The sequence below is a fragment of the Coregonus clupeaformis genome, chromosome 9, assembly GCF_020615455.1.
Source record: "Coregonus clupeaformis isolate EN_2021a chromosome 9, ASM2061545v1, whole genome shotgun sequence".
In the NCBI taxonomy this organism is placed as follows: Eukaryota; Metazoa; Chordata; class Actinopteri; order Salmoniformes; family Salmonidae; genus Coregonus; species Coregonus clupeaformis.
The window spans coordinates 15,640,351-15,667,456 of NC_059200.1; the positions used below are offsets into that span (position 1 = coordinate 15,640,351).

General features: G+C 42.1%; 1 protein-coding gene, 2 long non-coding RNA genes and 1 other non-coding gene across 4 annotated transcripts; 3 read left to right on the forward strand and 1 right to left on the reverse strand.

The window, feature by feature from the left end:
• The first annotated feature begins 2,701 nt into the window (after nt 1-2,701).
• LOC123491578 lies at nt 2,702-3,414 on the forward strand. Its single transcript, XR_006661428.1, has 3 exons — nt 2,702-2,748; nt 2,943-3,152; nt 3,325-3,414. It is a non-coding gene; the product is annotated as an uncharacterized LOC123491578 (long non-coding RNA).
• Nucleotides 3,415-3,539: 125 nt separating this feature from the next.
• Nucleotides 3,540-4,484, forward strand: LOC123491579. Its single transcript, XR_006661429.1, has 3 exons — nt 3,540-3,663; nt 3,746-3,994; nt 4,270-4,484. It is a non-coding gene; the product is annotated as an uncharacterized LOC123491579 (long non-coding RNA).
• A 16,935-nt stretch (nt 4,485-21,419) lies between these two features.
• Nucleotides 21,420-21,493, reverse strand: trnav-uac. Its single transcript has one exon. It is a non-coding gene; the product is annotated as a tRNA-Val (tRNA).
• A 2,449-nt stretch (nt 21,494-23,942) lies between these two features.
• LOC123491580 (B-cell receptor CD22-like) lies at nt 23,943-26,797 on the forward strand. The gene is made up of 7 exons (XM_045222712.1): nt 23,943-24,121; nt 24,299-24,637; nt 24,720-24,971; nt 25,247-25,510; nt 25,720-25,810; nt 25,893-26,299; nt 26,596-26,797. Exons 2-6 carry the CDS (start codon nt 24,508-24,510, stop codon nt 26,086-26,088), a joined length of 933 nt encoding a protein of 310 aa, XP_045078647.1. The 5' UTR covers nt 23,943-24,121; nt 24,299-24,507; the 3' UTR covers nt 26,089-26,299; nt 26,596-26,797.
• The last annotated feature ends 309 nt before the right edge of the window (nt 26,798-27,106 follow it).

Here is a 27,106-nt window from a genome sequence, read left to right on the forward strand (position 1 = left end):
TGTGGATAACAGGCTACATTAGACTATATATTGATAACAGACTACATTAGACTATATTGACAAGAGGTATGTTAGAATATTGATAACAGTCTACATTAGACTATATATGGACAACAGGCTACATTTGAATATATATGCATAACAGGCTACATTAGACTATATATGAATAACATGCTACAATAGACTATATAATGATAGCAGAATACATTAGAATATGTATGGATAACAGGCTACATTAGACTATATGGATAACAGGCTACATTAACCTATATGGAAAACAGGCTACATTAGACTACACAGTAAACATTAGACTATACAGTAAACACAGCATCACTATGGTGGTGATGATGATGATGATGATGATGATGATGATGGTTAGCACATCTACTTTGTGCATGACACAAGTAATTTTTCCAACAATTGTTTACAGACAGATTATTTCACTTATAATTCACTGTATCACAATTCCAGTGGGTCAGAAGTTTACATACACTAAGTTCACTGTGCCTTTAACAGCTTGGAAAATTCCAGAAAATGATGTCATGGCTTTAGAAGCTTCTGATAGGCTAATTGACATCATTTGAGTCAATTGGAGGTGTACCTGTGGATGTATTTCAAGGCCTAACTTCAAACTCAGTGCCTCTTTGCTTGACATCATGGGAAAATCAAAAGAAATCAGCCTAGACCTCAGAAAAATAATTGTAGACCTCCACAAGTCTGGTTCATCCTCGGGAGCAATTTCCAAACGCCTGAAGGTACCACGTTCATCTGTACAAACAATAGTACGCAAGTATAAACACCATGGGACCACGCAGCCGTCATACCGCTCATGAAGGAGATGCGTTCTGTCTCCTAGAGATGAACGTACTTTGGTGCGAAAAGTGCAAATCAATCCCAGAATAACAGCAAAGAACCTTGTGAAGATGCTGGAGGAAACAGGTACAAAAGTATCTATATCCACAGTAAAACAAGTCCTATATCGACATAACCTGAAAGGCAGCTCAGCAAGGAAGAAGCCACTGCTCCAAAACCGCCATAAAAAAGCCAGACTACGGTTTGCAACTGCACATGGGGACAAAGATCGTACTTTTTGGAGAAATGTCCTCTGGTCTGATGAAACAAAAATATAACTGATTGGCCATAATGACCATCCTTATGTTTGGAGGAAAAAGGGGGCAGCTTGCAAGCCGAAGAACACCATTTCAACCGTGAAGCACAGGGGTGGCAGCATCATGATGTGGGGTGCTTTGCTGCAGGAGGGACTGGTGCACTTCACAAAATAGATGGCATCATGAGGAAGGAAAATGATGTGGATATATTGAAGCAACATCTCAAGACATCAATCAGGAAGTTAAAGCTTGGTTGCAAATGGGTCTTCCAAATGGACAATGACCCCAAGCATACTTCCAAAGTTGTGGCAAAATGGCTTAATGACAACAAAGTCAAGGTATTGGAGTGGCCATCACAAGGCCCTGACCTCAATCCTATAGAAAATGTGTGGGCAGAACTAAAAAAGCATGTGCGAGCAAGGAGGCCTACAAACCTGACTCTGTTACACCAGCTCTGTCAGGAGGAATGGGCCAAAATTCACCCAACTTATTGTGGGAAGCTTGTGGAAGGCTACCCGAAACATTTGACCCAAGTTAAACATTTTAAAGGCAATGCTACCAAATACTAATTGAAACTTCTGACCCACTGGGAATGTGATGGAAGAAATAAAACCTGAAATTAATCATTTTCTCTACTATTATTCTGACATTTCACATTCTTAAAATAAAGTGGTGATCATAACTGACCTAAGACAGGGAATATTTACTAGGATTAAATGTCAGGAATTGTGAAAAACTGAGTTTAAATGTATTTGGCATACATACAAACAGTACATACATACATACATATATAGTGCAATAGACTAACAGACAGACAGTATTCACATAGACAACCATATAGCACAATACAACACAACACAATATGAGCCTGGTTCATTTTCAGTAATGAGGCCCTGTACCCCATTTACAGTTTATACTTCAATGTATCAGGTGTAGTTATTATCCAGCTATAGAGTGAGTTGTTGTTTATGTTTCTAAGACTGCAGGGTGGGAGATGCAACGATGGCCTTGAGAACAGCAGGAAGTGTGTTGGTGGTCTTTCTCTGGTCTGTAGCAGGTATGGTCTCATTCATATCTTTTTGTTGCCTGGTTTGTCAATCTACAGATATTTCTAAAAGCATAACCATTTTCATGTTCTACTAGTGACACATTTGGCGTGTCCACTTCACTTTAAACGGTTTCCATTCACACTCAACCAAAGAGTATCTATGTCTCAACTCAGCAACTACGGGAACAAAGTGTTTGTGTGAGTCAAAGGACCTTGAAGTTAATGTAATGTCCTTGTGATGTCTAACTGTGTTTCAGCGGTACTGGATCAGAATGGCTGGAGTGTGACTTACACCACTCACAGTATTTGTACCTTGAAGGGGTCATCAGTGGAGCTGTCCTGCTCTTACACGTATCCCAGTTGGTATAATGTCATAAAAACCTTCTGGTTCACCAAAGTTTATCCTATGGAGAATCATGTGAGTCTGAGAGATAACCCAGACTATAAAGGTCGTGTGACGTACCGTAGCGATAAGAGGAATGGCCACACCCTGAAAATCACAGACCTGAGAGAGAGTGACTCAACTACGTACAAGTTCAGATTATTACAGATCAGACCGAAGGGATCCTGGAGTCACTTTGTCTGTTACAGGTAAAGTATATATAGCGCTAATCTGTTTAATTGGTTCTGGAAAATTGTCTTAATTTGTATTTAAATAATATAAATAATATGAAAGTATGCGTAAAATAGGAATGTCTGAATTGATGATTTGAGAACGTACACTCCTGCCTCATTTGAACTAGACAACAGGTAATTGAGGGTTTTAATGTTGTTATCTACTCCAGACCTGCAGGTGAAGGTGACCACTACATGGTGGTCAACGACACTGACCTGTAGCACCACCTGTACTCTGACTGACAACCCCAACCCCACCTACATCTGGTACAGGAACAGTAAGATTGTACAAGAGGACTCCTCCCCCTCATACTCAGTCTACTTAAAAACTGAAGACAGCTTCTACTGTGCTGTAAAAGGCATCAATTCTCCTGCAGTGTGTGAGTGTGACTAATACACTTTTTAAAGTCTTACAAAATCATCCAATACATCATTGGTCAGTGTTGATGTGCAGTGAAACAGACATGAAATAGGGCTGCTATTTCATTTCGATTAATGGATGTTGACAGTTCAAAATATGTACTCCATTTGAAAAATGTACTTGTGTTTCAGCTGTTGGGGGTCACAGTTATTTCCACGTGACTTACACCCATCAGAGTATCTGTACTTTGAAGGGGTCATCTGTGGACATATCCTGCTCTTATACATATCTCAGTGGTCATAGAGTCTCCGAAACAAACTGGTATACAAAAGGAAAACTTGATGAGGCGCCACAAATCCTGAGCCCGGGGTATGGAGGTCGTGTGGAGTATCTGAGAAATATGCAGAGTGACTCCACCCTGAGAATCACAGACCTGAGAGAGGAGGATTCAGCTGAGTATAAGTTAAGAGTCATAACAGATCAGACAAACTGGGAGCCCACCTTGCCTGGAACATCTCTGACTGTCACAGGTAACACTGCATGTCACATCTTATCAATACTGCAAACTATTACTTCATGATATACTCAGTGTTTTAACGCCCTTTCGTTTAGGTCTGCAGGTGAAGGTGACTCCTGCCACTGTGACAGAGGGACAGAAGGTGACACTGACCTGTAGCACCACCTGTACTCTGAGTGACAACCCCAACCCCACCTACATCTGGTACAAGAATGGACATGTAACCAACCAATCTAACAGTCTGTTCCTAAACCCAGTCAGCAGTGAGGATACAGGCAGATACTCCTGTGCTGTAGAAGGCCATGAGGATCTCCACTCTCCTGAAGAGACTCTCACTGTCAGATGTGAGTATGTGTGATCCATCTCCAGTTGTATTCTTTTAGTAACATCTTCTCTTCTCTATTCTATCTATCTATTATTTCAATCTATGTCCAAGTTCCATGATTGTACTCATCTCACTACTGTAGTACTACACAAACACTGTATTGTTACATTATCGTCTAAGTTACACATATTTATATTATTATTTCAATTATTTCAATCATAAGTGTAAGTTCCATGATGCTCCTCATGTAAAGCAATATGTATGAACAATGTGTTGATACATATTGTCCACCAGATGGCCCAAAGGACAGCTCAGTGTCAGTCAGTCCCTCTGGTGAAATAGTGGAGGGCAGTTCAGTGACTCTGACCTGCAGCAGTGATGCCAACCCACCTGTGTACAACTACACCTGATACAAGAAGAACATAACCTCACCAAAAGCATCAGGACAGAGTTACAGCATCACCAACATCAGCTCTGAGGACAGTGGAGAATACTACTGTGAGGCCCGGAATAAAATAGCATCTAAGAACTCAGCTCTGATGATCATTGTAGCAGGTCAAGTTTCATCTTCAATACTTCAATACAAAACTACATGTTTCTAGTTAATCTGAATCAATATACTTTGGATTATTACTCCTTAGTTTATAACTATACATTGGGTTATAAGATCCCTTAGTTTATAACTATACATTGGGTTATAAGATCCCTTAGTTTATAACTATACATTGGGTTATAAGATCCCTTAACAAGTATTGCATTAATGTCTTGTATTTACGTTTATTTTTAGTTTATTATATCATACCATGTACTCACATCATCCATATTATATTATAGGAAACAAACCTCAGTTATGACTGCAGCTGTAGGAATCATAGTGGTTGTTCTGTTAGGCCTACTGCTGCTAGGTAGCTCTCTCTCTCTGCTCTCCCCCTCCCCTCTGTCTGTTCTTTATTGCAGGAGTGAAGTCTGGTGTGCGGGAGTCAGGGTTCCAGCTGCAGCTCATTCACCATAATCACCTCAGCCTTAAAGACCCGGTCAAACTTGCCACTCATCGTCAGATCATAGTCAAGACGACCATATTATTGGAACCTGACTCCTGCCTCCGCTTCACTCCTGCCACCACCATCCTGCTTTCCACTACTGGACCTCACATTTGGACTCACCACGGACACTAGGACGTTACGGTACCACTCCTGCTCAGAACCCTGGATCTGTTACCCTCCCTGTAGACCTGGACTTGCTCTTCCCCTATTTTTGGAAACCTGGACAATTTAACTTTGAAATAAACCTGTTAAACCTTCTCTGGCTCGGTGTAGTTGTCTGCATTTGGGTTCATATTCAGTTTAAATCGTGACATGTTCTGGTTCTCATCCTCTGTCTCTCTGGCTTCACGTGGTTTAGGTAAGTGAATTGTATTATTTATTTTTTATTATTTAACTTTAGTAACATTGATTGATTGATTAATTCATTAATTAACAAACAGTAAGAAGTCCTCCAAATCCACCTCTGACCCAAGAGACACAGCAGACAATAGACAGGTGAGTCTGTTGGAATCAGAAGATGACTGTGATGTCTGTGTATTCTTTGTGGAACATTTCCACTCCTCATGTTGTCTGTCCTCTCACCCCATCAGGGAGACTCTAGTCCAGTGTATGACAACATCTCAAGCATGGCCATGACCCTTACTGCAACACAGACAGCAGCCACCGTAGACCAGGATGATGTTCACTACGCCAGCGTCCACTTCTCTCGCTCCAAAAACCAGGAAGTCCCTCTGTGCTCCACTGTTCAACTGCCTCAACCACAGAAACAGTACGAGGATGTCCAGTACGCTGCTGTGAAATTCAACCGCCCCACTGCTGCCACCCAGTAAGCATATTCTGCATTAAGGTAATTCATATGCTGCTGCTTATTGTAGGAGATGTCATCAATAAGCAAAACAGTTGACCCATAGTGACCACTAGTGATGTCATTTCCGTAAACTACGAACCCAACAATGGACATCTCAAGAAAATTACTATGACATGTATTGATGTAATGATGGTTTTGAGGAACTGCTCATTTTGCGTTCCAAATGGCATCATATTCCCTATTTAGTGCACTACAAAGGCAGTGCACTATAAAGGGTATAGGGTGCCAACATTTGGGACGCAGCCTTTGTTTCATTTCTGTTTCTCTCTCTTCAGACCTGCAGCAGCACAATCAGCTGAGGAGGACCCCTCTGTGATCTACAGTCAAGGCAGTCAACAAACCCAGAACCAAGAAGACCTGAACACAACAAACCCAGAACCAAGAAGACCTGAACACAACAAACCTAGAACCAAGAAGACCTGAACTCAACACGTTTGACAAAAACCCATATATTCAAAATAAGTGCCATAAAGCTTGAGGGGGTGTGGAATATTGGCCATTATAAACTGGGTGGTTTATACTACGGCTAAGGGCTGTTCTTGACACAAAGCGGATATGCCGTCGGATATTGGCCTGATTGCTATTAGAAACTGGTTACCAACAAAAATAGTATTTTTTACGCCATACCCGTGGTATATTGTCTGATATACAGTATTCACTTCTGAAATGCAGTTTCAGTCAGTCAGCATCCAAGACCCAAACTAACCAGTTTATAATAGTATATAATAATATAGTTGAAAATGATATAAGTTTAATATTTCTTAAATAAAATCGTTAATATTTCTGAGTACCAGATCTTTAATAAACATATGTATTTCTGAAGTAGGCAACCTCAAGGTCCAGTTATATTTTATATAACTACAGTATTTTTTTATATACATGAAGGCTAACAGCAATAGTTATTGTGTTTCTATTATGTTGTATTACTTCATATTGTCACGATCGTCATAATGAGTGGACCAAGGCGCAGCGTGATATGCGTACACAAAAGGCTGCCTAAGTATGGTTCCCAATCAGAGACAACAAGCAACAGCTGATTCTCGTTGCCTCTAATTGATTATTAGAGATTATTAGAGATGATTAATTGAGAACCACCCCGGCCAACATAGAAACACATAACCTAGAACAGAACATAGGAAACGAAACATAGACACTACACAAAGAAACTAACACCCTGGCTCAACATACAAGAGTCCCCAGAGCCAGGGCGTGACAGTACCCCCCAAAGGCGCGGACTGCGACCGCGCCAACATAAACCCAACAGGGGAGGGGCCGGGTGGGCATTCCACCTCGGAGGCGGATCCGGCTCCGGGCGTGACCACCACCCTCTAACAACCCCCCCGTAGCGCCCCTGGTCTGGTCTGGCCCCGCTGGCTGGAGCTGGACTGGACATCGGTGGAGCGGATTGCTTAGGCTCCGGTGTGGAGCAGCTGACCGGTACCAGGCACCGGTGAAACAGGCACGGGCTGTGCCGGACTGACGACGCGCACCACAGGCTTGGTGCGGGGAGCAGGAATGGGCCGGACCGGGCTGACGACGCGCACCACTGACTTGGTGCGGGGAGCAGGAACGGGCCGAACAGGGCTGACGATGCGCACCACTGGCTTGGTGCGGGGAGCAGGAATGGGCCGGACCGGGCTGACGACGCGCACCACTGGCTTGGTGCGGGGAGCAGGAAATGGCCGGACCGGGCTGACGATGCGCACCACTGGCTTGGTGGGGGGAGCAGGAATGGGCCGGACCGGGCTGACGATGCGCACCACTGGCTTGGTGCGGGGAGCAGGAACAGGCCGGGCCGGGCTGGCGACGCGTACCACAGGCTTGGTGCGGGAGCAGGAACAGGCCGGACCGGGCTGGCTACGCGCACCACAGGCTTGGTGCGAGGAGCAGGAACAGGCCGGACCGGGCTGGCGACGCGCACCACAGGCTTGGTGCGGGGAGCAGGAACAGGCCGGGCCGGGCTGGCGACGCGCACCACGGGCTTGGTGCGAGGGGCAGGAACAGGCCGGGCCGGGCTGGCGACGCGCACCACAGGCTTGGTGCGAGGGGCAGGAACAGGCCGGACCGGGCTGGCGACGCGCACCACAGGCTTGGTGCGGGGAGCAGGAACAGGCCGGGCCGGGCTGGCGACGCGCACCACAGGCTTGGTGCGGGGAGCAGGAACAGGCCGGACCGGGCTGTGGAGACGGACTGGAGGTCTGGAGCGAAGAGCTGACACAACCCGTCCTGGCTGAATGCCTATTTTTACACACTTTGTGTGAGGCATCAGCACAGGACGTACAGGGCTGTGTACTCGTACTAGCACTACAGCATGTGACACTGGCGCAGGATATCCGGGACCGAGGAGGGGTACTGGAGGCCACGAGCGTTGAGCCGGCACACTCCGTCCTGGCTGCATGCCCACCTTAGCACGACACGTGCGTGGTGCTCGCACAGGACGTACCGGACTTGCCGGACCACTCGCGGCACAGTACGCAGCTCCGCATACCTCGGAACCTGCCCAGTCTCACGCTGCCTAGCCTGAGTACGGGGAGTTGGCTCTGCTCTATCTCTAGGCTCCGCCAAGCTCCCTTCCAGCCCCCCAAACCCGGTGGCCTCCTCTCCTAATCCCCAAACTCGCCCCGTAGCTGCCTCCAGCAGCCCCGTCGTCCATGCCGTGTGCCCCCCCCAAAAAATGTCTTGGGGTTGCCTCTTGCGTGTCCGACGTCGACCCGGTTGGCGCCGCTGCTCCTCTCTATGGCGCGCCTCCACCGTCTCCTCCCACGGACGGCGATCCATTCCGGCCTGGATTTCCTCCCAAGTCCAGGACCCCTGCCCGTCCAAGATCTCCTCCCAAGTCCAGGCTGTCTGCTCTTGGACACGCAGCTTGGTCCGTTGATGGTGGGATCTTCTGTCACGATCGTCATAATGAGTGGACCAAGGCGCAGCGTGATATGCGTACATCTCTTTAATAGTGTACTTAGCAACACGATACAAAATAACAAAACAACGAAACGTGAAGTCCTCGGTCATACACAAACCTACACGGAACAAGATCCCACGAATCACAAGTGCACAAAAGGCTGCCTAAGTATGGTTCCCAATCAGAGACAACAAGCAACAGCTGATTCTCGTTGCCTCTGATTGAGAACCACCCTGGCCAACATAGAAACACATAACCTAGAACAGAACATAGGAAACGAAACATAGACACTACACAAAGAAACTAACACCCTGGCTCAACATACAAGAGTCCCCAGAGCCAGGGCGTGACACATATGCTACTATTAGATGATACACATCGTAGAAGTTTGCTTGATTTTTTTATAAATATTTTTAATTGTTTTTATTACAAACTATGGCACAATTTTGCCTCAATGTCCAGGAAAGAGTTCTGCTTGATGCAACATTTCTTAACGCTTTTATGAAATGTTTTTTTTGTAAACTGTGTGAAGTGTGACATTTTTTCTGATACATTTTTAAGAATAAACGTAATTGTCATTGTTTTGACCTTATTATAACAGTATCTTCAGTGGAGTCTTTAGCAAAGGCCAGCCAACCTTTTGATACAGTATGCGTTGATGAGTATCAAATCTGTCTCCTGTTATTAAACAAAGGGCACTCTGGTAGATGGCATCCAAAGGGTTAAGAGTAGTAGCAGCTGCACTTTGATAAATAATATCACCATAATCAAGAACAGATAAAAAGGTTGACTGAATAATCTGCTTCCTAGTGCTTAGAGAAAGGCACGACCTGTTTCCGAAAAAAAAGCCAACTTTAAATCTTAGCTTCTTAACCAGCTCATCTATATGTTTGTTAAACATAAAATCCAAATGCCTACACTCACACACACACACACACACACACACACACAGACAGTCATACACATGAACATGCACACACACACACACACAAACATTCACGCACACAAACGTGTTTTATCAACACTATATGCAAAAGGTTCTCGTTTTTTCAAATCGTTTTGGTTTTATTTTCACCCATACGTGGTACATTTTCACGACTCTTAGTACAAAACTCCAAACTGGTCACACTTATAACGCAGCCAGTCTTTCATTCAAAACCTGTCATTGTACATTAATTTGGATTGTAAACATCTATCACCACACATCCATTAATTCAAAATATAAGTTCATTCTGAAATGTAATGAGAACATTGGTTTAATCACCAAAACACAACATACTATATTTTCAATTTAGTCGTTTTAACTACCAGTTAATCCAATAGCAAACAATGCAAGATATGTGTTTCAAATCGCCCTTAGAAGTGCTGAAAGTAATATGCTACTGTACTGTAAATTACACTGTTTTCACATTAGGCAATATACTTACATTACCCAACAAAATTGACAGAAGATCTATAATTTCCATAATATCTATCCAATGTGCAATCAAAGGTGATCAATGAAGACATCCTCTACACATCATTCATGCAAAAATGAAACAAATAAAATGAATGAAAATGAAACAACCTTTAGCACGCATTAATTTGCATCAAGCCTGTCTTGAGCATTTGGCTATGAATTCTCATCCACATCATAGTGAATGTCCTCATTGTTCATGCATTGCAGGACATCATACACCTTCATGCTGAAAAATTCCCCAATAGGGTTGAGGAAAGGAGAGTATGGGGGCAGGGATAGGGTCACGAATCGGGGATGGGCCTGAAACCATACCTGAACCACCTCTGCGTGGTGGAACCTGACATCGTCCCATACAATGACATAGGTGACCCCTTCACCTTGACAGGCCTGCTCAATTTCACTGAGAAACACAATGAGGTGTGCAGCGTTGTAGGATCCAAGTCATGGCCTACGTCCTACCACACCATCTTTAGTGCTTTTATAGTATAGTTCCAATATAATATTGTGAAGTAGCATGTGCATCACATAGTAGCAGTAATACAGTATATAGTGCTGTACCTGAACATACTCATACAGCTGTTTTATCTGGTGGTTGTTCCTCTCAAAAGGCACCAGGTAAATGTGTTCCATAGATACCTGCTGCCTCTTCAAAAGGCAGGTGATTATTAGTAGGCTGATGGATGCACATTGGCAAAGGTGTCATCATTCTCCTCAATGGCCTGCTTTATTTCAGACAGCCATATGTCATTCCTGGCCCTCACCATTTCCACAACTGCCCACTGCTGCTGGTAGGTCAGCACACTACCACGGTCACCACATGCATTACAATGTGTAATTTACTTTAAATGTAATGGTAAAGCATAGTGCATATCCTGCAGATTAACCGGTTTTCTTGGCGAAATGTTTTCAAATCTAATTGACAGCTGATCTTTTTCAGATTGGGATGAACTAATCTGGCAGCCTCTGCCATGGCAAGGCCTCTTGGCCCGGACTTCATTAGACACGACAGTTCCCTGCCGTCTGCCTCCCTCTCTCTGATGTCCACCTCTTTGACCTCTTTGATGGGGCCCATGTCCACCTCTTTGACCTCTCTGACGGGTCCCTTGTCCACGAGCTCTTTGATTTATTCCTCTCCCTTGCTGTCTATCCTGCTCCATGTTGAAAGAAATTGCAAGTGTTCACACACACCCTTTTATATGGTGACCAATTGTGGTTACCACTATGTGATATCAGTTAGCAATAACGAGTTGTCATTATGTATGATTATCATGTATCATACATGTAATTTAGATGTTTATACTTTACAAACACACATTTTATTTCTGTAGTTCTCAAAATCCATAATATAGTAGACAAACCAGTTAAAAATCTATAGGTTTACCAAACGGTTAAGTGATTAACCATTAAGCACAGCTGGATTAAGTGATGGTCAAATGTATTTAAACAAATGAGAAGAGAATCATGTGAAAAGTATTGTGATCATTGCATTGTGAAGGGCAATGACTTTATATGAAAGGTATTTCTAGAGGAAATACTGATTATGTTTGGTGAAAAAGTTACTGTGTGATTTTTTGTGTTTTACTCAGTCATTTGAAAATGAGCTGAAAGTTGTGAAAAACACCTTTTTGATGATCTGTTTTGAGTTTTGTACTAAGAGTTGTGAAATTGGATAACCACTTTACAATATGTATTTTATTTTATTTTTATTTATTTTTTGGGGGGTGGGGTAAGGGGGGATAGAAGGATTACTTTATCCTATCCCAGGTATTCCTTAAAGAGGTGGGGTTTCAAGTGTCTCCGCTGTCCTAGCGTCGTGAGGGATCTTGTTCCACCATTGGGGTGCCAGAGCAGCGAACAGTTTTGACTGGGCTGAGCGGGAACTGTGCTTCCGCAGAGGTAGTGGGGCCAGCAGGCCAGATGTGGATGAACGCAATGCCCTCGTTTGGGTGTAGGGACTGATCAGAGCCTGAAGGTACGGAGGTGCCGTTCCCCTCACAGCTCCGTAGGCAAGCACCATGGTCTTGTAGCAGATGCGAGCTTCAACTGGAAGCCAGTGGAGTGTGCGGAGGAGCGGGGTGACGTGAGAGAACTTGGGAAGGTTGAACACCAGACGGGTTGCGGCATTTTGGATGAGTTGTAGGGGTTTAATGGCACAGGCAGGGAGCCCAGCCAACAGCGAGTTGCAGTAATCCAGACGGGAGATGACAAGTACCTGGATTAGGACCTGTGCCGCTTCCTGTGTAAGGCAGGTTCGTACTCTCCGAATGTTGTAGAGCATGAACCTACAGGATCGGGTCACCGCCTTGATGTTAGCGGAAGAAGAGCAGCTCCATCTTGCCGAGGTTCAGCTTGAGGTGGTGATCCATCATCCACACTGATATGTCTGCCAGACATGCAGAGATGCGATTCGCCACCTGGTTATCAGAAGGGGGAAAGGAGAAGATTAGTTTTGTGTCGTCTGCGTAGCAATGATAGGAGAGGCCATGTGAGGATATGACAGAGCCAAGTGACTTGGTGTATAGCGAGAATAGGAGAGGGCCTAGAACTGAGCCCTGGGGGACACCAGTGGTGAGAGCACGTGGTGCGTAGACAGATTCTCACCACGCCACTTGGTAGGAGCGACCGGTCAGGTAGGAGACAATCCAAGAGTGAGCCGCGCCGGAGATGCCCAACTCGGAGAGGGTGGAGAGGAGGATCTGATGGTTCACAGTATCAAAGGCAGAAGACAGGTCTAGAAGGACAAGAGCAGAGGAGAGAGAGTTAGCTTTAGCAGTGCGGAGAGCCTCCGTGACACAGAGAAGAGCAGTCTCAGTTGAATGACCAGTCTTGAAACCTGACTGGTTTGGATCAAGGAGGTCATTCTGAGAAAGAAGTCAAAGCATAGGTAGGGCAGTGTGAGCAGGACCAGCAGTGTCATTTGACTTAACAAACGAGGATCGGATGTCGTCAACCTTCTTTTCAAAATGGTTGGCGAAGTCATCCACAGAGAGGGAGGAGGGGGGGTGGAGGGGGAGGAGGATTCAGCCGGGAGGAGAAGGTGGCAAAGAGCTTCCTAGGGTTAGAGGCAGATGCTTGGAATTTAGAGTGGTAGAATGTGGCTTTAGCAGCAGAAACAGATGAAGAAAATGTAGAGAGGAGGGAGTGAAAAGATGCCAGGTCCGCAGGGAGTCTATTTTTCCTCCATTTCCGCTCGGCTGCCCAGAGCCCTGTTCTGTGAGCTCGCAATGAGTCGTCAAGCCACGGAGCAGGAGGGGAGGACCGAGCCGGCCAGGAGGATAGGGGATATAGAGAGTCAAAGGATGCAGGATGATTATTTTCAGCGACTAACATGAATAATACTGGTAACAGCTTTTTATTACTTGTAGCTCTTGGGCCAAGTTGCTCCTGATGTGTTTAATGATGATTTACTTTGTATTGTTGTCAGACATTGTTCCGCATTTTATATTATGTAATACCATATTGTTCAGTGTCATGATATTGCTTGTTTTATTATTTAAAAATATATATTATTAACTATTTAGATACATCAAATATTTTTACATTTGCAGTTTTTACAGTGATGTTCAGTGTCAATAAAGGATAAATATAATGTTGTAAATAAAATAAAAAATTGACAATATAGACATTGATTATTTGATTAACTATTAATACATTGATTCATGACTATTTCCACTTCGATGTTGTTTCTTGTATTTCTGCCTATTGGACACATGATGGCTCTATTGAACCACGTTGCCATTACTGTCAGGAGATAAACTATCATAGATCAATAATAATTGATCAGAAATCACACGCACTGTTAACTGAGTTGTCTCATTTCAGGTGGAGAGCTCAGACCCTGTGAATTTTTTATTTAATTAGGCAATTCAGTTAAGAACAAATTCTTATTTACAATGACGGCCTACCCCTGCCGACACTGGGCAAATTGCGCGCCACCCCATGGGACTCACCATTATGGCCAGATTGTGATGAAGCCTGGAATCGAACCAGGGTCTGTAGTGACAGGGTGCACTACAATACCCCACCACAGGGGACATAGTATAGACAGGCTGCACTACCAGACCCCACCACAGGGGACATAGTATAGACAGGGAGCACTACAATACCCCACCACAGGGTGCAATGTATAGACAGGCTGCACTACCAAACCCCACCACGGGGGGCATAGTATAGACAGGCTGCACTACCAGACCCCACCACAGGGGGCATAGTATAGACAGGCTGCACTACAATACCCCACCACAGGGGACATGGTATAGACAGGCTGCACTACCAGACCCTACCACAGAGGACATAGTATAGACAGGCTGCACTACCAGACCCCACCACAGGGGGCATAGTATAGACAGGCTGCACAACCTTTTAGGACTATGCTATTAGTTCCATTGTATGTATTTGGACTCTGCCTGCTGTTTGTCCTCCTGTCCAGGGGGTGGAGCTGGAGAGCACCATGCTGGTGATCTGGTACCCAGACCGCTGTATGCAGAGAACCCCTCCCTCTCCTCAGAGGACCAACCCTAGAGGCCTCAACACCTCCTCAGCCTCCCAGTATGCCTCCTCAGGGTAAGGACATCCGTCTGTCTGTCAAATCATCAACTATCATTTATAAACATATATAAGCACTTATAATGGGTTAATTATGAGTTATTCTTAAATGTTACCAATCAACTCAAATCATCTTTTGAAATGTACAAAAGGACAGACAAATGACGGAAGGAGCACAGGCAGGTGCTTGTGTTTTCATACTGTTTGTGTGTGTGTCTCTCTCTCCCTCCCAGGCCCAGGAGGATGGCTCCCATCAATGGTGATGAGTGTTTCTTCTGGACGATATTATTTTTTAGACCAGGGGAAAGAGTGCCTCCTATATTGATTATTTTTAAGAAGGTCATACCAAGGATAATTTAGCTATTTGATTTAGAATTTTAAGAAACCTTAACGTATCAAAAAAATATGATTATTTGATTTAAAATTATTTTTGGCCTTACTGCTATTAGCCCATACAAACACATTGAATAACAGGTTCACTACATGGAATAAAAGATAGTCCCCCCCAAAAAAATCGAAAGGAAGATTATTCTGAAGTGTCTGTCCTATACCTGAGAGATATAAGAAAGATCAGAATATATATATATATATTTTTTTACATGTATTTAACCCCTTATTTTTGGCACTGAACAGTATATACTTCCATAAGTTTGTCTTGTGTGGCCTGTGGGCGTCCTAGAGCAAAACAACAGACATGTTCGTGAGAGTCTCATCTTTCCACACATTAGTGTGTAGACCAAATTGTTTGGATACTACAGATCAACTGTACCAACTTCAAATGAGTCCCAAGACGCTTGTGGGGGTCGTAGAGCAAGATGTTATGAGAATACGAATTTTCGGGATGTCTCATGGTCTGACAAACATCGCTCTAGCTCTGTCACCTTTCACCGCAGATGCGGAAGTGCAACATAGGTGGACTCGGTGGATTGAGACGCATTAAATGCAAAAAAAACAGATATCTCTACCTTAAACTGACTGGTAGAGATCAGATTTTGGGATTATGCTAATTGTTTTCCGCGTGTCATGGACATCAACCTTAGGGGCTTAACATGGTTCTGTATTAAAGAAAAGTGGAAATGGGGAACATTTTGTCCATTTTAGAAATGTAGGGCTCACTCTAATACAGTAACCTTCCTTTTCTGACATGCTGTTCTGGTCCTCATGCATGTTAATGTCTTAAAGAGGAAGAAAAGGACAGTTCTGTATCATCTACTTGTGCCCTGACTACTTGAAATATGTATCAACCACAGAACTGACACTTACTAGCAGTTCCCACACACTGCCATTAAGTTGTTAGTTGACTCACTGTACAAGACCTCTCCCCTTCACTTCAAGCTGGAAGTACATTTGACAATATCTTGAAATATAGTTTGGAGTTATTTGTTTTTAGCCGTAAGTCATATACTTGAGTGTAATGTATCATTTTACTTCTTGTTATGTTTTGATCTGTGTTTTGGTTGTTACATCAGGGCCAGTATTCATAAAGTGTCTCAGTGTAGGAGTGTTGATCTACATAGGGATGAGATGATTAACCAGGGTATAAAAGACATGCAAACAAACTTTGTAACACTGCAGTGTGTGTGTGTGTGTGTATGCGTGTGCCCACCCATGTGTGTGTGTGTGTGTGTGTGTGCGTGTACGGGGGATTTGTACATTGCTAGACATGACCGCCTTGTTGACCTGATAGCCAGCGAGGTGAGACAAGTAGTCTTAGCAACAGCACACATGCATAAACATTATTGTGTAAGGGGAAGCTGGTTTGATGTTGATGATGATGTGTTTTCCTGTGTGCCAAATACGCCAGATATTGTTGATGTGTGGGGGGCCAGGGGGAGGTGCTCATTTTGGAAGTGGGCTTCTCATTTAACGGATATATGGAGCAGGCCTTTGCAGAGAAGCTGCTGAAATACCAGCCCCTCGTGGCACGGTTGGACAGCCTCAGGTGAAGGTGCTAGTTGGTGGTGCTGATATTTTGCAGTCTCGGCCACTCAAACAGGTACTGCTCTGTTTCAGCTGTCGTGGGCAGCCTAGCTGTTTAGAGAAGGAGGTAATTTCGGTACCCTTGAGTGCCAAGAAAACAGGAACCTTTGACATGTTTGGATCCTTTAAAAATATACATGTGATTTGTGGATTCAAGTAAAGTATTTAAATTGTTTTTGTGACACAGTGGATTTATTTGATAACAGGCTACATTAGACTACATTTACATTTACGTCATTTAGCAGACGCTCTTATCCAGAGCGACTTACAACTATATATAGATAACAGGCTACATTAGACAATATATGGATAACAGGCTACATGAGACTATATATGGATAACAGGCTACATTAGACTATATATAGATAACAGGCTACATTAGACTATATATGGATAACATGCTACATTTGACTATATATGAATAACAGACTACATTAGACTATATGGAAAACAAGCTACATTCAATTATATATAGATAACAGGCTACATTAGACTATATATGGATAACAGGCTACATTAGACTATATGGATAACATGCTACATTAGACTATATATAGATAACAGGCTACATTAGACTATATGGATAACATGCTACATTAGACTATATATAGATAACAGGCTACATTAGACTATTTATAGATAACAGGCTACATTAGACTATTTATAGATAACAGGCTACATTAGACTATATGGATAACAGGCTACATTTGACAATAGATGGACAACAGGCTACATTAGACTATTTATAGATAACAGGCTACATTAGACTATATGGACAACAGGCTACATTAGACTATTTATAGATAACAGGCTACATTAGACTATATGGAAAACAGGCTACATTAGACTATATATAGATAACAGGCTACATTAGACTATATATGGATAACAGGCTACATTAGACTATATATGGAAAACAGGCTACATTAGACTATATATAGATAACAGGCTACATTAGACTATATATGGATAACAGGCTACATTAGACTATATATGGACAACAGGCTACATTAGACTATATGGATAACAGGCTACATTAGACTCTACAGTCAATACAGCATCACTATGGTGATGATTATGATACTGATGCCTCTGCCAGCTAAGGCTATTACCGGTACTCTACAACAGAGGAGGCTGGTGGGCAGAGATATAGGAGGACGGGCTCATTTTAATGGCTGGAATGGAATGAATGTAACGATATCCATTCTTCTATTCCAGCCACCATCACAATGAGCCTGTCCTTCTATATCTTTGCCCACCAGCCTCCTCTACTGTACACAAAGTCCAACATTGTAACAGAATATGACAGTGGCATATTGTACTACAACAGACATCAGTGTGTGTGTGCTTAAATGTCACTTTGTCAAGGAGCCAGTGTTGTGTTCCACCATTCTATCTGATGTATTTACAGTTTGTAATGTTGTTATTAGCCCAACATTATTGAGGACATTATTATTAGGAGGCTGCAGTAATGTTGAGATGCAGTAGGGGGAGCTCTAGTCTAGAACACTGGAACCTTCAGTAGCACTTTTTTTGCAGCTGATGAGGAGTGATGGTCATGGGTGTTTAAATGGAATGGGTTCTAATTGAATGACATCATGAAACTTTGACCTGTGTATACAGAACTAAGAAGGGCAAGGCAACACATTCTAAGAAATTGTTAACATTCTAAATAGTATAGAGGGCTTGCAGTTGCCTCACAAATCACCTAGCTACCGCAACAAGCCCTCTATAGTCGACACATTGTTTAAATGGTTTTCTTTGTAGTCAAAATATCACTTTGGAAATGTGACACATTTAGCTCATTTTAAAAATGTAAGCCTACTCTTCAAATGAAGAAAGGCAAATAGATATGCAGACTGTTGCGTAATTTCTATTGAAATACAGTAACATCCCTTTTCTGATGTGCTGGTCTGGTCGTCATGCATGTTAATGTCTTAAAGAGGAAGGAAAAGGACAGTTAAATATGTATCAACCACAGAATTCACACTAACTGACAGTAAGTTGACTCACTGTACAAAACCTCTATCCTTCACTTCACTCTGTAAGTAAGCTTGACGATATCTTGAAATATTGATTTTGTTATATGTTTTTAGTCATAAATCATATATTTGAGGGTAAGACTTACTGGATCCTTTGCATTTTGTTATGTTTTGAGCTGTGTTTTGGTTGTTACATCAGGGCCTTTATTCATTAAGTGTCTCAGTGTAGGAGTGCTGATCTAAGTATTGTTGTCGATTAGTTTACTCCAATTAGGGGAGGGGTGGCAGGGTTAGGGGAAAATAATAAAGAAGGAAAATATTTTTAAAGGTTTTTTAATAGAGAATATAAATATATATATATTTACAAAAATACATATATGGGGGATTGGAAATAATGCAGACAATTACATTGACGGAAGCCACAATCTATCTACAATTTTAAAGCTCATCTACCCCAAGAAAAACAAAAGGAGTGCTGATCTAGGATCAGGTCTCCCCCTCCATATAATGATGATCTAAAAGTCAAAACTGATCCTCGATCAGCACTTCAACCCTCACTTTGGGAATACGGACCATGGACTGTGGTTTCATGTGTTTAGTTCAGTTTATTCAATTGCATGTTTAAAAATGTATCAGTAGAGTAGAGTATGACAGTAATACCAAGATGCATTTCTGCAGAAAGGTCCCGGATTTCAATTCAACGTTCAATGTTCAAGACAAGGTTCAGTTTATTTGTCATATGTATAAAAATACATTGAAATGCTGACTGACAAGTGACCTCACCATACATAGAGTATTGCAGGCTGAAGCTACAGTCAAAGTCTAACCCGTGTGTGTGTGTGTGTGTGTGTGTGTGTGTGTGTGTGTGTGTGTGTGTGTGTGTGTGTGTGTGTGTGTGTGTGTGTGTGTGTGTGTGTGTGTGTGTGTGTGTGTGTGTGTGTGTGTGTGTGTGTGAGTCACTTGCTGTTTAGCCTCACAGCTTGGGGATAGGAGCTATCATTGAACCTGGCGGTCAGTCTTTAGACTGCAATACAGCTTGATGGACCGTAGAGGACTGAACATTTATCCTCCTATATTTGGGGTTCTGAGAATAAAACAGCTTCAGAACAATCAATGTAGAAATATGTGTTTACATTACTACAGATCTGTTCAATGTGATTGTTGTTGTTGTTGATGTTGATGTTGATGATGACTTTATTGTATCCAATAGAAAATTGTTTTTGCATCATACAGCATGTTAGCTTAAATAGACAGAAGTAGGCATTCCGTTTAGTTTTATTCTGCAAAACTCCCCAGTCTTTGCCGATGGCAAGCATACCCATAACATGGTGCAGCTACCACCATGTTTGAAAATATGGAGAGTGGTACTCAGTGATGTGTTGTGTTAACATGATTTTCCACCATTTCACCTGCAGCAGGTAAGTGTTATAATTGAATGTGTGTGTTTAGAATCAGGCAATCACTACATTTAGGCAATCACTGAACTGATCAATTATCTCAGTTGGTCAGGTGTGGTGCCTAGTTGAAACAAAATCCTGCCGTACATGCGGCACTCCTGGAACAGGGTTGTCTACGCTTTGCTTTAATGGATATTGATTTTCTACTCTTTTTTTTTCACCCATCTTCCAATTGGTGCCCTTCTATGTAAGGCATTAGGGAATTTGGCCTTAATGCTATTAGCCCATAGAAACCCATTGAAAAACAGATTCATACATGGAAAAACTGATAGTCAAAAATTGATCTAAAGGAAGTTTTTTTAAAGTGTCTGTCCTATATCTGAGAGCTATAAGAAAGAACTGGATTTTTTTAATTATTGACCCGTATTTAACACCCTTTTTTCTTTGGCACTTAACTACTTCTAGACAGTACTTCCATTATTATTTCTAACTGGTACCGGGCTACCTTCAGACGAGTCTTGTTAGGCTTGTGGGCGTCCTAGAACAAAACAACCGACATATTAAGTGTCTGTGAGAGTATCACCTTATTACGCTCACATATTAGTGTGTAGCCCAAACTTTTTGAACGCTACAGACTGAAGTTGGCAGATCGGTATGGACTTCAGACGATTCCCGTGACGCTTGTGGGTGTCAGAGCAAACGGAGAACATCATCGAGTTCGTGACACTGGCGTACCATACTCCCTCACAAGGGGGATATTGGCGAACAAATGCCATGGTCAAGGCTACGACGGCGCCAGTGCAATGAGTGGAGTTTACTCATCTGTTCAAAAGCTCATGTCAGACTGAGATCCTAATTGTTCTTCTGTAGCTCTTTATGAGTTTTAGTTTAGAAACGATCTTTCTGCAGAAGCGATAGTTTCAGGGATGGTAAAAACAGCTTGATTGCCGTAGCAACATCAGGGAAACAGAAGGGAAAAAATATTAACTGTATGGGAAACTATGGGGAGAAGTCATCTGGATACTGGACAGCCAATTAATTGGCAGATGCAAACGATAGTCATATTTAGCAGACAACAGTTCTAAATGGCTTGAACAAAAAAAACGGTTAGCGATTTTTTTTCATACTGGTGAACCGGCGTTTGAGTTTTGTGGATGCAATATCAACAGTCTGTTATCTCTGGTATACACTATTTTACATTTTCGTCATTTAGCAGACGCTCTTATCCAGAGCGACTTACAGTTAGTGAGTGCATACATTTTCATAGTGGCCCCCCGTGGGAATCGAACCCACAACCCTGGCGTTGTAAGCGCCATGCTCTACCAACTGAGCTACACGGGACTATATATACAAAAGTATGTAGACACCCCTTCAAATGAGTGGATTCAGCTATTTCAGCCACAAGATAGGTCATTCCAAATTAAAAGTGAACTTGGAACAATATTTAAAATATGGGACGGTTGAGCTAATGTGCGCTAATGTGATTAGCATGACTGTTGTAAGTAACAGCAACATTTCCAGGACATAGACATGTCTTATATGGGCAGAAAGCTTACATTCTTGTTAATCTAACTGCACTGTCCAATTTACAGTAGCTATTACAGTGAAAAAATACCATGCTCTTGTTTGAGGAGAGTGCACATCAACAAAAAATGTATCATGGCAACTGGTTTGATACATTCACCTCTGAAGGTAAATAGTGTACTTACATTCAGTAATCTTGCTCTGATTTGTCATCCTAAGGGTCCCAGAGATTAAATGTAGCATAGTTTTGTTTGATAAAATCAATTTTTATATTGAAATGTAGGAACTAGGTTCTACAGTTTGAACCCCTGCTGTCTCTCGCTCCACACCCACCCCACCCGGCCATCTAGATGTGTGAAAATAATGATCCATCATGTATGACATTCCTGGGAGTGTGTAAACTTACATTTTGTATTACCATATAATTTTTGTATGTTCTCTATAGTAATGTACTTGATAATGTATCAATTGACCAATTCGGCACATTTGGGCAGACTTGATACAAAATAGTCCAGTATTGCAATGATTCACTGGATCAATCTGAAACTTTGCACACACACTGCTGCCATCTAGTGGCCATAATCTAAATTGCGACTAAACTGCAATAATATATTGTGGCCTTTCCCTTGCATTTCAAAGATGATGGAAAGAAATAAATAACAGATAACACGTTTTTTTGTTGTATGATCTTTTACCAGATCTAATGTCTTATAGTCGCCTATATTAATTTCATATTTCCACAAACTTCAAAGTGTTTCCTTTCAAATGGTATCAAGAATATGCATATCCTTGCTTTAGGTCCTGAGCTACAGGCAGTTAGGTTTGGGTATGTTATTTTAGGCGAAAATTGAAAAAAAGGGTCCCATCCTTAAAAGGTTAATCACATTTTTACACCTGAACTTATTTAGGATTGTCATAACAAAGAGGGTGAATACTTACATAATCAAGACATTTCTGTTATTTTTTCTTAATTTGTGAACTTTTATATAATTTTCTTTTCACTTTGACATTATGGAGTATTTTGTGTTCCCCCAAAAAACCCACAATGAAATCCATTTCAATCCCACTTTGTAACACACAAAACATTTAATAAATCCAACGGGTAAATAGCCTACTGATGATAGGCACTGTACCCACATACATACATACATACACACATACATACACACATACATATATAGTGCAATAGACTAACAGACAGTATTCACAAAGACAACCATATAGCACAATACAACACAACACAATATGAGCCTGGTTCATTTTCAGTAATGAGGCCCTGTACCCCATTTACAGTTTATACTTCAATGTATCAGGTGTAGTTATTCACCAGCTATAGAGTGAGTTGTTGTTTATGTTTCTAAGACTGCAGGGTGGGAGATGCAACAATGGCCTTGAGAACAGCAGGAAGTGTGTTGGTGGTCTTTCTCTGGTCTGTAGCAGGTATGGTCTCATTCTTATCTGTTAGTTGCCTGGTTTGTCAATCTACAGATATTTCTAAAAGCAAAACCATTTTCGTGTTCTACAAGTGACACATTTGGCGTGTCCACTTCACTTTAAACAATTTCCATTCACACTCAACCAAAGAGTATCTATGTCTCAACTCAGCAACTACGGGAACAAAGTGTTAGTGTGATTCAAAGGACCTTGAAGTTAATGTAATGTCCTTGTGATATCTAACTGTGTTTCAGCGGTACTGGATCAGAATGGCTGGAGTCTGACTTACACCACTCACAGTATTTGTACCTTGAAGGGGTCATCAGTGGAGCTGTCCTGCTCTTACACGTATCCCAGTTGGTATAATGTCATAAAAACCCTCTGGTTCACCAAAGTTTATCCTATGGAGAATCATGTGAGTCTGAGAGATGACCCAGACTATAAAGGTCGTGTGACGTACCGTAGCAATAAGAGGAATGGCCACACCCTGAAAATCACAGACCTGAGAGAGAGTGACTCAGCTACGTACAAGTTCAGATTTATAACAGATCAGATCGGAGGGAAATATTCTGGTATCCCTGGAGTCACTTTGTCTGTTACAGGTACAATGATATTATATATAGTGCTAATCTGTTTAATTGGTTCTGGAAAATTGTCTTAATTTGAATTGAAATAATATAAATAATATGAAAGTATGCGTAAAATAGGAATGTCTGAATTGATGTTTTGAGAACGTCCACTCCTGCCTCATTTGAACTAGACAACAGGTAATTGAGGGTTTTAATGTTGTTATCTACTCCAGACCTGCAGGTGAAGGTGACCACTACATGGTGGTCAACGACACTGACCTGTAGCACCACCTGTACTCTGACTGGTAACCCCAACCCCACCTACATCTGGTACAGGAACAGTAAGATTGTACAAGAGGACTCCTCCCCCTTATACTCAGTCTACATTGAAACTGACGACAGCTTCTACTGTGCTGTAAAAGGCATCAATTCTCCTGCAGTGTGTGAGTGTGACTAATACACTTTTTAAAGTCTTGCAAAATCATCCAATAGATTATTGGTCAGTGTTGATGTGCAGTGAAACAGACATGAAATAGGGCTACTATTTCATTTTGATTAATGGCTGTTGACTTTAGAGTTCAAAATACGTACACCATTTTAAAAATGTACTTGTGTTTCAGCTGTTGGGGGTCACAGTTATTTCCACGTGACTTACACCCATCAAAGTCTCTGTACCTTGAAGGGGTCATCTGTGGACATATCCTGCTCTTATACATATCCCAGTGGTCATAGAGTCTCCGAAACAAACTGGTATACAAAAGGAAAACTTGATGAGGCGCCTCAAATCCTGAGCCCGGGGTATGGAGGTCGTGTGGAGTACCTGAGAAATATGCAGAGTGACTCCACCCTGAGAATCACAGACCTGAAAGAGGAGGATTCAGCTGAGTATAAGTTTAGAGTCATAACAGATCAGACAAACTGGGAGCCCACCTTCCCTGGTACAACTCTGACTGTCACAGGTAACACTGCATGTCACATCTTATCAATACTGCAAACTATTACTTTATGATATACTCAGTGTTTTAACGCCCTTTCGTTTAGGTCTGCAGGTGAAGGTGACTCCACCCACTGTGACAGAGGGACAGAAGGTGACACTGACCTGTAGCACCACCACCTGTACTCTGAGTGACAACCCCAACCCCACCTACATCTGGTACAAGAACGGACATGTAACCAACCAATCTAACAGTCTGTTCCTAAACCCAGTCAGCAGTGAGGATGCAGGCAGATACTCCTGTGCTGTAGAAGGCCATGAGGTTCTCCACTCTCCTGAAGAGACTCTCACTGTCAGATGTGAGTATGTGTGATCCATCTCCAGTTGTATTCTTTTAGTAACATCTTCTCTTCTCTATTCTATCTATCTATTATTTCAATCTATGTCCAAGTTCCATGATTGTACTCATCTCACTACTGTAGTACTACACAAACACTGTATTGTTACATTATTTTCTAAATTACACATATTTATATTAATATTTCAATTATTTCAATCATAAGTGTAAGTTCCATGATGCTCCTCATGTAAAGCAATATGTATGAACAATGTGTTGATACATATTGTCTGCCAGATGGCCCAAAGGACAGCTCAGTGTCAGTCAGTCCCTCTGGCGAAATAGTGGAGGGCAGTTCAGTGACTCTGACCTGCAGCAGTGATGCCAACCCACCTGTGTACAAATACACCTGGTTCAAGAAGAACATAACCTCACCAAAAGCTTCAGGACAGAGTTACAGCATCACCAACATCAGCTCTGAGGACAGTGGAGAATACTACTGTGAGGCTGAGAATAAAATAGCATCTAAGAACTCTACAGCTCTGATGATCATTGTAGCAGGTCAAGTTTCATCTTCAATACTTCAATACAAAACTACATGTTTCTAGTTAATCTGAATCAATATACTTTGGATTATTACTCCTTAGTTTATAACTATACATTGGGTTATAAGATCCCTTAACAAGTATTGCATTAATGTCCTGGATTTACGTTTATTTTTAGTTTATTATATCATGCCATGTACTCATATTATCCATATTTTATTTTAGGAAAACAAACATCAGTTATGACTGCAGTTGTAGGAATCATAGTGGTTGTTCTGGTTCTCATCCTCTGTCTCTCTGGCTTCACGTGGTTTAGGTGAGTGAATTGTATTATTAATTTTTTATTATTTAACTTTAGTAACATTGATTGATTGATTAATTCATTAATTAACAAACAGGAAGAAGTCCTCCAAATCCACCTCTGACACAAGAGACACAGCAGACAATAGACAGGTGAGTCTGTTGGAATCAGGAGATGACTGTGATGTCTGTGTATTCTTTGTGGAACATTTCTACTCCTCATGTTGTCTGTCCTCTCACCTCATCAGGGAGACTCTAGTCCAGTGTATGACAACATCTCAAGCATGGCCATGACCCTTACTGCAACACAGACAGCAGCCACCGTAGACCAAGATGATGTTCACTACGCCAGCGTCCACTTCTCTCGCTCCAAAAACCAGGAAGTCCCTCTGTACTCCACTGTTCAACTGCCTCAACCACAGAAACAGTACGAGGATGTCCAGTACGCTGCTGTGAAATTCAACCGCCCCACTGCTGCCACCCAGTAAGCATATTCTGCATTAAGGTAATTCATATGCTGCTGCTTATTGTAGGAGATGTCATCAATAAGCAAAACAGTTGACCCATAGTGACCACTAGTGATGTCATTTCCTTAAACTACGAACCCAACAACGGACATCTCAAGAAAATTACTATGACATGTATTGATGTAATGATGGTTTTGAGGAACTGCTCATTTTGCATTCCAAATGGCATCATATTCCCTATTTAGTGCACTACAAAGGCAGTGCACTATAAAGGGTATTGGGTGCCAACATTTGGGATGCAACCTTTGTTTCATTTCTGTTTCTCTCTCTTCAGACCTGCAGCAGCACAATCAGCTGAGGAGGACCCCTCTGTGATCTACAGTCAAGGCAGTCAACAAACCCAGAACCAAGAAGACCTGAACACAACAAACCCAGAACCAAGAAGACCTGAACACAACAAACCCAGAACCAAGAAGACCTGAACTCAACAAGTTTGACAAAAACCCATATATTCAAAATAAGTGCCATAAAGCTTGAGGGGGGTGTGGAATATTGGCCATTATAAACTGGGTGGTTTATACTACGGCTAAGGGCTGTTCTTGACACAAAGCGGATATGCCGTCGTATATTGGCCTGATTGCTATTAGAAACTGGTTACCAACATAAATAGTATTTTTTACGCCATACCCGTGGTAAATTGTCTGATATACAGTATTCACTTCTGAAATGCAGTTTCAGTCAGTCAGCATCCAAGACCCAAACTAACCAGTTTATAATAGTATATAATAATATAGTTGAAAATGTTATAAGTTTAATATTTCTTAAGTAAAATCGTTAATATTTCT

Excerpts from the sequence above, each read along its gene's own strand:
- LOC123491580 (XM_045222712.1), top strand. The coding sequence starts at position 24,508 with ATGCAGAGTGACTCCACCCTGAGAATCACAGACCTGAAAGAGGAGGAT. Across the intron at positions 24,972-25,246 it reads AGAGACTCTCACTGTCAGAT|ATGGCCCAAAGGACAGCTCA; the intron begins GTGAGTATGTGT and ends ATTGTCTGCCAG. Across the intron at positions 25,811-25,892 it reads TCTGGCTTCACGTGGTTTAG|GAAGAAGTCCTCCAAATCCA; the intron begins GTGAGTGAATTG and ends ATTAACAAACAG.